The sequence below is a fragment of the Chiloscyllium plagiosum genome, unplaced genomic scaffold (genome assembly GCF_037043375.1).
Source record: "Chiloscyllium plagiosum isolate Xiang-an unplaced genomic scaffold, Cpla_swu_hap1 HiC_scaffold_15, whole genome shotgun sequence".
NCBI lineage: Eukaryota > Metazoa > Chordata > Chondrichthyes > Orectolobiformes > Hemiscylliidae > Chiloscyllium > Chiloscyllium plagiosum.
The window spans coordinates 68,736,331-68,749,220 of NW_028270153.1; the positions used below are offsets into that span (position 1 = coordinate 68,736,331).

The 12,890-nt window shown below is 43.1% G+C and overlaps 1 protein-coding gene across 2 annotated transcripts in view; it reads right to left on the reverse strand.

Annotated features, from left to right (window-relative positions):
- Positions 1-12,890, reverse strand: part of ppp4r1l (protein phosphatase 4, regulatory subunit 1-like) — a 150,391-nt gene that overhangs the window by 47,276 nt on the left and 90,225 nt on the right. For both annotated transcript variants that reach the window (XR_006314608.2, XM_043710084.2), the window contains exon 12: positions 6,457-6,719. Coding sequence is in view for 1 of the 2 variants with exons in the window: in XM_043710084.2 (XP_043566019.2) it covers positions 6,457-6,719 (263 nt within the window). In the remaining variant the exon portion in view is untranslated. The remainder of the gene's footprint in view (positions 1-6,456; positions 6,720-12,890) is intronic.

A 12,890-nucleotide genomic window follows, 5' to 3' on the forward strand; every position in this document is an offset into this window, starting at 1 on the left:
GGCGAAATTGGTTGAGAAAGACTCACCCAGATTAGCTCAACATTTTTCAGTTAGAAAATGGCTGCCTGAGTGGAGTTCGAATTAAATACCGGAAGTTTTTCAGGAAGGTCTAGGGACTATCAAAGGTGCTAAGGCCACCTTGCATGTTGACCAGGAAATAATTCCATGACTCTGTAAGGCCCTCCAATGCCACTTGCCTTATGGGCAAAAATAGAGGCAGAAATCAGAAGGCTGGAAAGTAAAGGAATATTAAACCAGTCCAGTTTGCGGAATGGGCAGCAACGGTCACACTGACTATGAAGCCCGATGGGTCGGTTTGCATTTTTGGGAATTTTAAATAAACAAATAATAATTTTCACAGCTGGATAAATACCCAATCCCTCGCACAGAAGATTTTTATGTAAAACCGACATCCTTCACAATCCTTCGCCAGACTAATGCCATTTACAAGTTCACTGATGACACCACCATAGTCAATCAAATCTCAGATGGCGACAAAACAGACTACAGACAGGGGGTGGAAGACATGTAAAAATAGTGCACTGAGAACAACCTAGCTCTCAATGCCGGCAAAAGCAAGTAACTCATTATTGACGTTTGGCTGGATGTTACTCATGTTCCCCCTACACATTAACAATACAGAGGTGCAACGCGTGTGGAGTGCCAAGCTCTTGGGAGTGATCACCACAACAAGTTATCTTGGACTCTTCATGTGGACACACTGGTTACAAAGGCCTAACAGCGTCTCTTTTTCCTCAGGCAGCTGAAGAAATTTGGCTAGACGGCGAATACCCTTGCCAACTTTTATAGGTGCGCCATAGACAGCATTCTGTCTGGATGTATCACTACCTGGTATGGCAACTGTACCATTCAAAATCAGAGACGGTTACAGAGAGCCGTGAATTTGGCCCGGACAATCACAAAGGCCAAACCTCCCCCCCATCTATAGAATCTACCTACCAGGCCCACTGTCAAGGAGAGACCGCCAGCATTCTCAAAGATCCATCCCACCCTGGCAATGTTTTTCTACAACCTCTACCATCAGGGAGAAGATACAGAAGCTTGAACACAAGCACCAGCTGGTTTCATAACAGTTTCTACCCTACTGTTGTTAGGATACTGAATGGACTCTCAAACTCTTACCATATGCCTGTACCCGTGTTATTGTTTTTGCCACTGTTTACCTATCTATGCTACTTAACTCTGTGATCTTCCTGTATTGCTTGCAAGATAAAGCTTTTCACTGTTCCTTAGTATACGTGACAATAAATTCAATTCAATACAATTCAAAGCTGCTGGTGTCGGGCGAGGCTAAAGGGCCATCACAACCAGAACTGAAACATTTTTGGACCTGAAGAGACCAGATCACTGTAGAGGATGGCACATTATTATAGGGAGCAATAGCGACTGTCCCAAGTAAAGGTCGCAGCAAGGCACTGGCTGAACTCCATCAGGGTCATCTAGGAGTTCCAAACTGAAGATGTTGCTGAGAAGTTATGGCAGGATTGGATGCAGATATAACCCCATTGGTGGGGCAATGCCCAGGGTGCCAATTGGGACAAAAACTACCCCACATTCGTGAGAATGGCCGGGTAAACCCTGGACTCAGTTACATGTCGAGCTGAGTCCTTTCATGGGCTCGATATCCTTAGTTACTGTGGATCCTCACTCAAAATGGTTGAACATGCATAGAGTTCACTCATTAAATGTGGGGACAATGATACAAAACCTACACGCATATTTGGCCACACATGGACTCTCAGAGTGTTGGTCACAGGTAACGGACCATTGTTTACCAGCAGATAATTTGGTTATGTCTTAAAAGTTGAATGGTGTTAGACATACAAGGATTGCTCCATACCATCCATCATCCAATGGTCTGGCAGAAAGAGCAATCCAAACTTTGAAGTCAGATTTAAAGAAACAGCCTACAGCTTCATTAGGTACGAACGGTTGTGATTCCTATTTGATTATAGAACTACCCTCATACAACTACAGGGATCGCTCCAGTCGAGTTGCTGGTAGGGAGAAGTCTTAGCGCCAGGTTAAATCTGATCTCTCCGAACCTAGTGTTTGGGGGGGGGGGGGGGGGGGGGGGGGGTGGGCATCAATAGGAATGCCAATGCCGGACACAAGACTCCGCGAAGCCAGGGAGACAGCTTACTTCAGGGGACAAAGTTTGGTGTAGAACTGCCCGACATTGGTAATACGTGTCAACGCAAGGTCAGGTCCAGTGAAGTATAAAGTTTGAGCAGTTGCAACAGTCCCGAACAAGCATGTCGACCATATAAAAGCTAAATATTTGCAAACAGTGTGGGAACAAAATGTGTCTGGCTCCTTGGCAGTCTTTCTGGCTGTTTCAGAACCTGTGGTTTCTTCCTCTCTGTCTAGCATTGAAGATATCTCAGAATCAGAGATGGGCATAGTGGGTGTCGCCTTTGCCACCTGAATAAGAGAATGAATTTCTTCCAAGACGCTCTAGGTGCAAGAAGTGAGCTATTGTGTGTTACATGCCACTCTTATCAGAGGCCATGTTGGAGGAACCTGACCTGGTGCTAAAACACATCGGAGGAGACACCAAAGAAAAAGAATTGGCCTATGTCCTCAGACTCAGAGGGAGGGATATAGTGATTGTAACAGGGTCAGTCAGGCGGATCACAGAGAGTATGAGTTCCCCGAATGGACTAGGTTAAGAGCTCCAATTTGGGTTCCCTGGCTGACAGATAATAGAACACAGAACATTACAGCGCAGTACAGGCCCTTTGATGCTCCATGTTGCGCTAACCTGTGAAACCAATCTGAAGCCCATCTAACATAGACTATTCCATTCTTGTCCATATGCCTATCAAATGACCATTTAAATACCCTTAATGTTGGTGAGTCTACTACTGTTGCAGGCAGTGTTCCACACTCCTACTTCTTTCTGAGTAAAGAAACTACCTCTGACATCCATCCAATATTTATCACCCCTCAATTTGAAGCTATGCAGCTTTGTGCTAACCATCACCATCTGAGGAAAAAGGCTGTCACTATCCACCCTACCTAACCCTCTGATTATCTATATATATCTCAATCAAGTCACCTCTCAACCTTCTTCTCTCTAATGAAAACAGCCTCAAGTCCCTCAGCTGCAACATGACCTCATGGTTCTGAAACTCAATGCCTCTACTAATAAAAGCTAAGACACGGCATAACTTCTCAACAGCCCTATCAACCTAGGTGGCAACTTTGAGTGATCTATGTACATGGACACTAAGATCTCTCTGCTCATCGACACTACCAAAATTCTTACCTTTCGCCCAGTATTCTGAATTCCTGTACTCCTTCCAAAGTGAATCACCTCACACTTGTACGCATTAAACTCCATTCGCCACCTCTCAGTCCAGCTCTGCAGCTAAGCTTTGTCCCTCTGTAACCGACAACATCCTTCGGCAGTATCCACAACTCTACCGATCTTAATGTCAACTGCAAATTTACTAACCAATCCTTCTGCACCCTCATTCAGGTCATTTATAAAAATGACAAACAGCAGTGGTACCAAAACAGATCCTTGCTTGACATCATGAGTAACTGAACTCCAGCATGAATATTTCCCATCAACCACCACCCTCTGTCTTCTTTCAGCTAACCAATTTCTGATCCAAACCGCTAAATCGCCCTCAATCCCATGCCTCTGTATTTTGTGCAGTAGCCGACTGTGGGGAACCTTATCAAATGCCTTACTGAAATCCATATACCCTTGCTTTACCCTCATCCACCTGTTTGATCACCTTCTCAAAGAACTCAATAAGGTTTGTGAGGCATGACCTACCCTTCACAAAACCTGTTGACTATCCCTAATCAACTTATTCCTACTGAGATGATTATAAATCATTTCTCTTATAATCTTTTCCAACACTTTACTCACAACTGAAGTAAGGCTCACTGGTCTATAATTATCAGGGTTGTCTCTACTCCCCCCTTCTTGAACAAGGGAACAACATTTGCTATCCTCCAGTCTTCTGGCACTATTCCTGTAGACAATGACGACAAAGATCAAAGCCAAAGGCTCGGCAACCTCCTCCCTGGCTTCCCAGAGAATCCTAGGATAAATCCCATCCAACCCAGGGGATTTATCTATTTTCACATTTTCCAGAATTTCTAACACCTCCTCCTTGTGAACCTTAATCCTATCTAGTCTAGTAGCCTGTTTCTCAGTATTGTCCTCGACAATGTTGTCTTTTCCCAGTGTGAATACTGACGAAAAACATTCATTTAGCGCTTCCCCTATCTCCTCGGACTCCACGCACAACTTTCCACTACTGTCCTTGATTGGCCCTAATCTTACTCTAGTCATTCTTTTATCCCTTATATACTTGAGAAAGCTTTAGAGTTTTCCCTGATCCTATCCGCCAACAACGTCTCATGTCCCCTCCTCACTGGTCTTAGCTCTCTCTTTAGATATTCCTTGGCTATCCTGTAACTCGCAATTGCCCTGAGCTTTCACATCTCATCCTAACATAAGCTTTCTTCTTCCGCTTGACAAGAGATTTAACTTCCTTAGTAAACCATGGCTCCTGCGTTCAACAACTTCCTCCCTGTCTGACAGGTACATACTTATCAAGGATATACAGTAGCTGTTCCTTGAATAAGCTCCACATTTCTATTGTGCCCATCCCCTGCAGTTTCCTTCCCCATCCTATGCATCCTTAATCTTGCCTAATCGCATCGTAACTGCCTTCCCCGAGCTATAACTTGTGCCCTGCAGTATATACCTATCCCATTTCATCACTAATGTAAACATAACCGAATTGTGGTCACTATTACCAAAGTGCTCACTTACCTTCAAATCTAACATCTGGCCGGGTTCATTACCCAGTACCAAATCTAATGTGGGCTTGCCCCTTGTTGGTCTGTCTACATACTGTCAGAAAACCCTCCTGCACACATTGGACAAAAACTGACCCATCTAAAATACTTGAACTATAGTATTCCCAGTCAATATTTGGAAAGTTAAAGTACCCCGTAACAACTATCCAGTCACTCTCTCTCCTATCGAGAATCATCGTTGCTATCCTTTCCTCTACATCTCTGGAACTATTTGGAGGCCTAAAGAAAACTCCCAACAGAGTGACCTCTCCTTTCCGGTTTCTAATCTCAGTCCATACTACCTCAGTAGAAGAGTCCTCAAATGTCCTTTCTGCAGCTGTAATACTATGCTCGACTAACAATGCCACACCCCCACCTGTTTTACCATCTTCTCTGTTCTTACTGAAACCTCCAAACCCTGGAACCTGCAATAACCATTCCTGTCCCTGCTCTACCCATGTCTCTAAAATGGCCACAACATCAAAATTCCAGGTGCTGACCCATGCTGCAAGTTCACCCACCTTAGGCCGGATGCTCCTGGTGTTCTTGCTTGCTTACTGGTGCCTTCTTGCAACCCTGAAACCTTATTTTGGACCTCCCTACTCTCAACCTCCTCGATTGTCAAACTACAATTTAGAGCATTAGCAAATCTTCCACCCTCCCCACCCAAAGATATTGGTACACTTCTGGTTCAGGTGAAGACCATCCTCTTTGTAGAGGGCCCACTTACCCGAGAAAGAACCCCAATTATCCAGGAATCCAAAACCCTCCTTCCTGCACCATCCCAGTAGCCATGCGTTCAACTTCTCTCTCCTACTCCTTGCTTCGCTAGCACGTGGCACGGGCAACAAACCAGAGATAACAACTGTTTGTTGTAGCTCTAACCTTCCACCCTAGCTCCCTGAAATTTTGCCTTAGATCCCCATATCTCTTCCTACCTATGTCGTTGGTGCCTATGTGGACCACAACTTGGGGCTGCTCCCCTGCAAGGATCCCGAAAACACGATCACAGACATCACTAACCCTGGCACCTGGGAGGCAACACACCAACCGTGAGTGTCTCTCGTTCCCACAGAACCTCCAATCTGCCCCACCTAACAATGGAGTCCCAATGACTAATGCTCTGTTCCTCTTCCCCTTTCCCTTCTGAGCAACAAGGACAGACTCTGTGACAGAGACCTGTGCTCCATTGCTTATCTCTGGTAAGTTGTCCCCCCAACAGTATCCAAAACTGTATACTTGTTTTTGAAGGGAACAGCCATAGGGGATCCATGCACTGCCTGCCGGTTCGCTTTCCATCCGATGATAAGCCATCCATCTTTTTCTTGTACCCGAGGTCTGCCTTTCCCCATTGAAATAATATTCAGCTCTCTGTAGTTACCCTCAAAGGTGGTGGTGAGCTGCTTTCTCAAATCACTGTAATCCACTTGGTAAGTGCACACCCATACTACTGTTAGTAGGAATAGTCATATACACTGTGTGACCTTCATCAATCTTCCGCTATTTCAAAAAACTGAATAAAGTTAGTTAAATTCTACCTACCTTTAACAAATCAGACCCCTGAATAATATGTGGGTACATATGAAGCATCGAAAAGTGTTAACTTACCATATTCTGTTCACTTTCATCAGACTCCAAACATTGAATTGAGTGCTCAGGTGTCATTGCTGCAAACTCAACTGCTGACTCCAAGCTTTGTGACATGTCAGTGTTAATGGAACTAGTCAGTGTGGATACAGAAAGCCCTTGGCTGGACTGTGAAAGTTCTGCCTGGATTTCTTCAGCATTTTCAGTACCAGTTGATGGTTCTTCTTCTACTGCTGAATCCAATCGTGCAGCTCGAAGTGCAGCAGTAATCACTTGTACTTGAGCTACAAGAGGAAACCAAACACATCTATTACAGATAAGCAGATACAGACTTCGTTACATTTCTCTCAAAGTTTCCTCACTGGTGGTTTTGCAGTCTGTGCTGTGAAGAATAGTTTTGTCTTCCAATCAGTTTACTGCATTACAATGGAGAGTAGACAGTAACACAGATTGAGGAAGACCATTTATTGGAAAGCCAGTTATGCACTTAAGGGAGAAAAGAAGAATAATTTTAATTCTGGCAAATCTGAACTAAAAGATTAACAACCTATTCAAGTTCAGCTAGCATAGTTTGAATGGTTATGATGCTAACAGGAAAAGATATCCCAGGGCAGAAATTCATAATGTGCATAATAGTCAGACTTGAGTGGTCACAGTCACAAATTTTTTTTTTGGATAAAGTGGTATGAAGAAGGTGAGATGAAGTAATTAGAGTCAAAGAAGGCTTCCATGAGAATAAATAATGTGACCTGTCGCTATGTGTAAATAACACATATCTAATAGAGAGTTTTAATATCTCATCTGAAGGGCTGCATCTCCAACACAGTATACAGTAAATGGAAAAGCAGTGGGGAAAATTGACGAACAAAGAAATCTTGCTGTTCAGGTCCATTGTACCCTGAGGGTGGCCATGCAGGTTGCTAGAGTGGTCAAGAAGGCACACAGCATGCCTTCATCAGATGGGGTACTGAGTACAAGAGTTGGCAGGTCACGTTACAGTTGTATAGGACTTTGGTTCAGCCACATTTGGAATACTGCATACAATTCTGGTCACCGCATTACCAAAAGGATCTAGGTGCTTTGGAGAGGGTGCATAGGAGGTTCACCAGGTTGTTGCCTGGTATGGAGGGTGCTAGCTATGAAGAGAGGTTGAGTCGGCTAGGATTATTTTCATTAGAAAGGTGGAGGTTGAAGGGGGATATGATCAGGAGAGGTACAGACATAGTGGACAGCAAGAAGCTTTTTCCAAGAATGGGGGACTCAATTACCAGGGGTCACGAGTTCAAGGTTAGAAGGGAAAAGTTTAAGGGAGAATTGTGCTGAAAGTTCTTTACGCAGAGGGCGTTGGGTGCCAGGAATGTGTTGCCTCTTTGTAGAGGTGGGCATGATAGCGGCATTTAAGATATATCTAGATAGATATATGAAAGGGCAGGGAGCAGAGCGACCCAGATCCTTAGAAAATAGGAGACAAGTTTAGATAGAGGATCTGGATTGGCGCAGGCTTGGAGGGCTGACGGGCCTGATCCTGTGCTGTAATTTTCTTTGTTCTTTGTTCTAACACTGCAGTATCTCCTTAGTACTGATGGAATATCAAACTGGATTAAGTACTAAAACCCTAGAGATTGGTCATTGGATTCAAACCTAAGGAACAGGAGTACCACAAACTGAGCTCAGCTGACATGGATAGAAAACAAGAATACTTACTGTCCAACAGGAAATATTTTATACGAGGGTAAGGCAATGCAGGAGTGTTGTCAGGAAACAATTCACATAAATGGTAGTGGTAGTTTGAACGTTTCCCAAAAATCTGATTGGCCTCGGTCATTTCAATATATTTTAAGTTCAAGACTGAAAATGTTTTGTAAAGGATAAATGTACAGTGATCTCGACGAAAATATTAAGCTATAAGCTAATTAAATGTTATTAAGGGACTGAGCAGGCTACTTTTCCCTTCCTCCAAGCTGTAGAAGAACATGACAAAAGAATACCCATTGATTTTTAAATGCAGTTAGGATACATACAGGGAGACAAACCCCTGGATCCCATTAAAAAGAGGACAATGCAAATCTTATGATACGCTTTTTGACTCTTGAATGTAGAGAATGGTTATATATCCTGGGAATTGTGACACAAATGCCTGCTGATGGCTGGAGGCCAAGTCTAAAACCTCCAGAGTTGGCCTTCTTACAGAAAGTATAGAAAGTAACATACCATCACACCAAATGTCATTGCATCAGCTATTCTCTCAAGTCAGATGGCTGGAATTGAAAACTTCCAAGTGAGATGTTGCACACAGTTGTGTAAAACAGGATTAATCATAGCACATATGGCCGCAATTTGCTTGCCTTTTGAGATCAGCAAAGGGGCCTTGTAAGGAATTTTGAGACATAGACTTTGCCTTTTATTCCTGATGAAGGGCTTTTGCCCGAAACGTCGATTTTGCCTGTCCTCGGATGCTGCCTGAATTGCTGTGCTCTTCCAGCACCACTGATCCAGAATCTGGTTTCCAGCATCTGCAGTCATTGTTTTTACCTAGAAATGGTTTTAGCCAGTTACATGTTTCATCCTTCCTTTTGCAGCTAAATATCTAAGGTAGGAACCCGACCAGAAAAGATAACTGGCAGCCAGAAAATACAAGTCACAAAGGTTACCCTGAAAAAGGCTGTTGAAAAAGAGATAATATCAGAAGTCCTATGAATGTGATTACAAAATAGCAAAAAAATTAGAACACGCATTGATCATTCTGTACAATATCATGAGGCTTGCTTTAGTTTCTCAAGTGAATATTTAGTATAATAAAAAGGAGTATCTAGTGCACTAACATAGCATACCCACAGGTGCTTCTGACGCATGCACCCTCTTGGAATTTAAAAGAACTACCAGCAAACAAGAACATTGACAAAATTCTCATTGACACTCAATTTATCTTCATCCTATATTGGTGGAGAAGATTTGCTTGATTAAACTTCAGTTAGACATGTTGACAGGTCAAAGTTTCATTTGTACGAATAAACCTTATGGGTGAACAAGTAGAAAATCTGCTTGAAAATTTCAGTGCGTGAGTAAAAACAGACTGATGAAAGCAAGCAGAACCTAAAACTCTTTTCTCCACTATAACAGTTGTACTGGAGGTGATAAAGCACTCGACTGTATCCGAATCGCCACGTGAAAGAAAGAAAAGTAAGTGATAGCTGTTAACACATGATGGGCTCCAGCAGAACTTTCAGGAAACACACTGGAGCATTAAGCATTTGCGCAGCCATTAGAATACAGTGTGGTGGCGTATGCGTATTCTTAACTGGTCTCAAGTAGAGCACTGCAATTAGTTTCAGTGCCCTTTTGTTTAAGAGCGGGATTAAAAACACAGTAATTTCTGCCCGGTAGAAGTTTAATGATTCTCATTTCCACTGGAAAGGGCAGAAATGTACATACTGGGCAAGGAGCAGGATCACCTGTGAGACAGACACCCCTCACATCCTGCACTTTGTTAGATTGGACACTTGGACAAGGTCAGGAAGTCAGCTACAGGTTTTAAAAAAGGGAAGTGGTAGAAAAATGTGTGGATAAATTGGAGTCAGGCACAGCAATGGGAGCAGTAAGATAAAGCGTTATCAGCAACAATGCAGTAAGTAGAAGTACCAAAATAAGCACAGGCTACTTTAAGTACAGGTTGCAGGAAAATGACCAGATTACTAGTAACAGGTGTGCACCACAATTTGAAAGGAAAAACCAACAAATGGATGGAACAATTAAAGCTGGGAAAGAGAGAGAGAAAAAGATTAGATGAGATATTCAGACAAGTTGAGTCAGATTTTGTGGAGTGTTGATAACATGTCCTTTGTTCGGAGAACACTGGTAAACATGCTATGGTAAGTCTTTATAAAATTCACTCATGGGACGAGGGTGTCTCTGGCTAGGCCAGCACTTGTTGTTCATTCCTGATTGCCCAATGATGAGCCAAACACATAGCTGAGGGTCTGGAGTCACATATAGGGCAGATCAGGTAAGGATGACAGATTTTCTTCCCTAAAGGACATTGGTAAACCAGATGAGTTTTTAATGACAATCAACATTGGTTTAATGGTAATCAGATCCTTAATTCCAGATTCTTTATTGAATTCAAATTCCATCATCTGCTATAGCAGGATCTGAACCCGTCCCCAGAACATCAGCTGAGTTTCTGGATTAACAGCAATAATACCACTAGGCCATTACTTCCCCACAAGAGTCTTCTATTAAAGTGAGGTTATAATTTGAGAGGTATTTTGGAAATCCCTATCATCATACTAGCATAGATTGTGTCTTTTGTAAATGCTATTTGAGCGAAGAAAAACAGCAAGCCATGTTTGAATGGCACAACAGACTCAATGGGCTAAAATGACCCAATTCTACTCCTATATCATATTGTCTAAGTGAAACCATTATGAAAACATGGTGAGAAAGAATTACCATTAACGGCAGATTGACATATGGTACAGGGATAGGTTATGGAAATGTGTTGCTGGAAAAGCGCAGCAGGTCAGGCAGCATCTAGGGAACGGGAGAATCGACGTTTCGGGCATTAGCCCTTCTTCACGAAGGGCTAATGCCCGAAACGTCGATTCTCCCATTCCCTAGATGCTGCCTGACCTGCTGCGCTTTTCCAGCAACACATTTCCATCTCTGATCTCCAGCATCTGCAGTCCTCACTTTCTCCACAGGGATAAGTTACCTTTACTAAAAGTTTGTAACTTGTGGTTCATTCCCAAACCAGCTTAAATTGCATCCAAAAGTAATGCCAAATAAAAGAGAACATAGAAAATAGAATCTAAAACAGCACAGTACAGGTGCAGACCCTTCAGCCCACCATGACTGTTCCAACCATGATGCCATTCTAAACTACAGTCATAGAAATGTACAGCACAGAAACAAATCCTTCGGTGCAACTCATCCAACCCAATCTAGTCCCACCTGACAGCACCCGGCCCATATCCCTCTAAGCCCTTCCTATTCATATACCCATCCAGATGCCTTTTAGATGTTGCAATTGTACTGGATTTCACCACTTCCTCTGGTAGCTCATTCCACACACGTACCATCCTCTGCATGAAAAAGTTTCCCCTTAGGTCTCTTTTATATCTTCCCCCACCCTAAACTTATGCTCTCTAGTTCCCATTTTCTAGCCGCCCTTTCACTTGTGAACATCTGCCCCCAATCAACTTTTGAAAGTTCTTGCCTCATACCATCAAAAGTGACCTTTCTCCAATTTAGAACATCAACTTTTAGATCTGGTCTAGCCTTTTCCATCACTATTTTAAAACTAATAGAATTATGGTCGCTGGCCCCAAAGTGCTCCCCCACTGACACCTCAGTCACCTGCCCTTATTTCCCAAGAGTAGGTCAAATTTTACACCTTGTCTAGTAGGTACGTCCACATACTGAATCAGAAAATTTTCCTGTACACACTTAACAATTCCTCTCCATCTAAACCCTTCACACTATGGCAGTCCCAGTCAATATTTGGAAAGTTAAAATCCCCGACCATAACCAACCTATTATTCTCACAGATAGCTGAGATCTCCTTATTAATTTGTTTCCCAATTTTCCTCTGACTATTACGAGATCTATAATACAATCCCAATAAGGTGATCATCTCTTTCTTATTTCTCAGTTCCAGCCAAATAACTTCCCTGCATGTATTTCCGGGAATATCCTCCCTCAGTACAGCTGTAATGCAATCCCTGATCAAAAACGCTATTCCCCCTTCTCTCTTGCCTCCCTTTCTGTCCTTCCTGTAGGATTTGTATCCTGGAACATTAGGCTGCCAGTCCTGCCCATCCCTGAGCCATGTTTCTGTAATTGCTATGATATCCCAGTCCCATGTTTCTAACCATGCCCTGAGTTCATTTGCCTTCTTGTTAGACCTCTTACAATGCAGTTTAATTTATCAGTCCTATCTTGTTCTCTGCTTTGTCCCTGCCTGCCCTGACTGTTTGACTAACTCCTTTGTTCTCGAATATACCAGTCTCAGACTGAAATCTTTCCTCACTGCCTCCCTGGGCCCCACCCCCCTCGCCTTATCCCTACCAGTATCTTAGTCCCCTTCCAATTTAGGTGCAATCCGTCCTTCTTGTACAGGTTACTTCTACCCCAAAACAGCTTCCAATGATCTAAAAATGTGAATCCTTCTCCCATATACCAGCTCCTCAGCCATGCATTCATCTGCTCTATTGCCCTATTCTTGCCCTCACTAGCTCGTCGAACTGGGAGTAATCCAGATATTACTACTCTCGAGGACCTCCTTTTTAAATTCCTGTCTAACTCTCTGCAATCCCCCTTCAGAATCTCAACCTTTTCCCTTCCTGTGTTATTGGAACCAATGTGTACAATGACATTCTGCTGGCCCTTCTCCCCCTTGAGAACATTCTTCACCCTCTCTGAGACATCCTTGATCCTGGCACCAGGGAAGCAACACA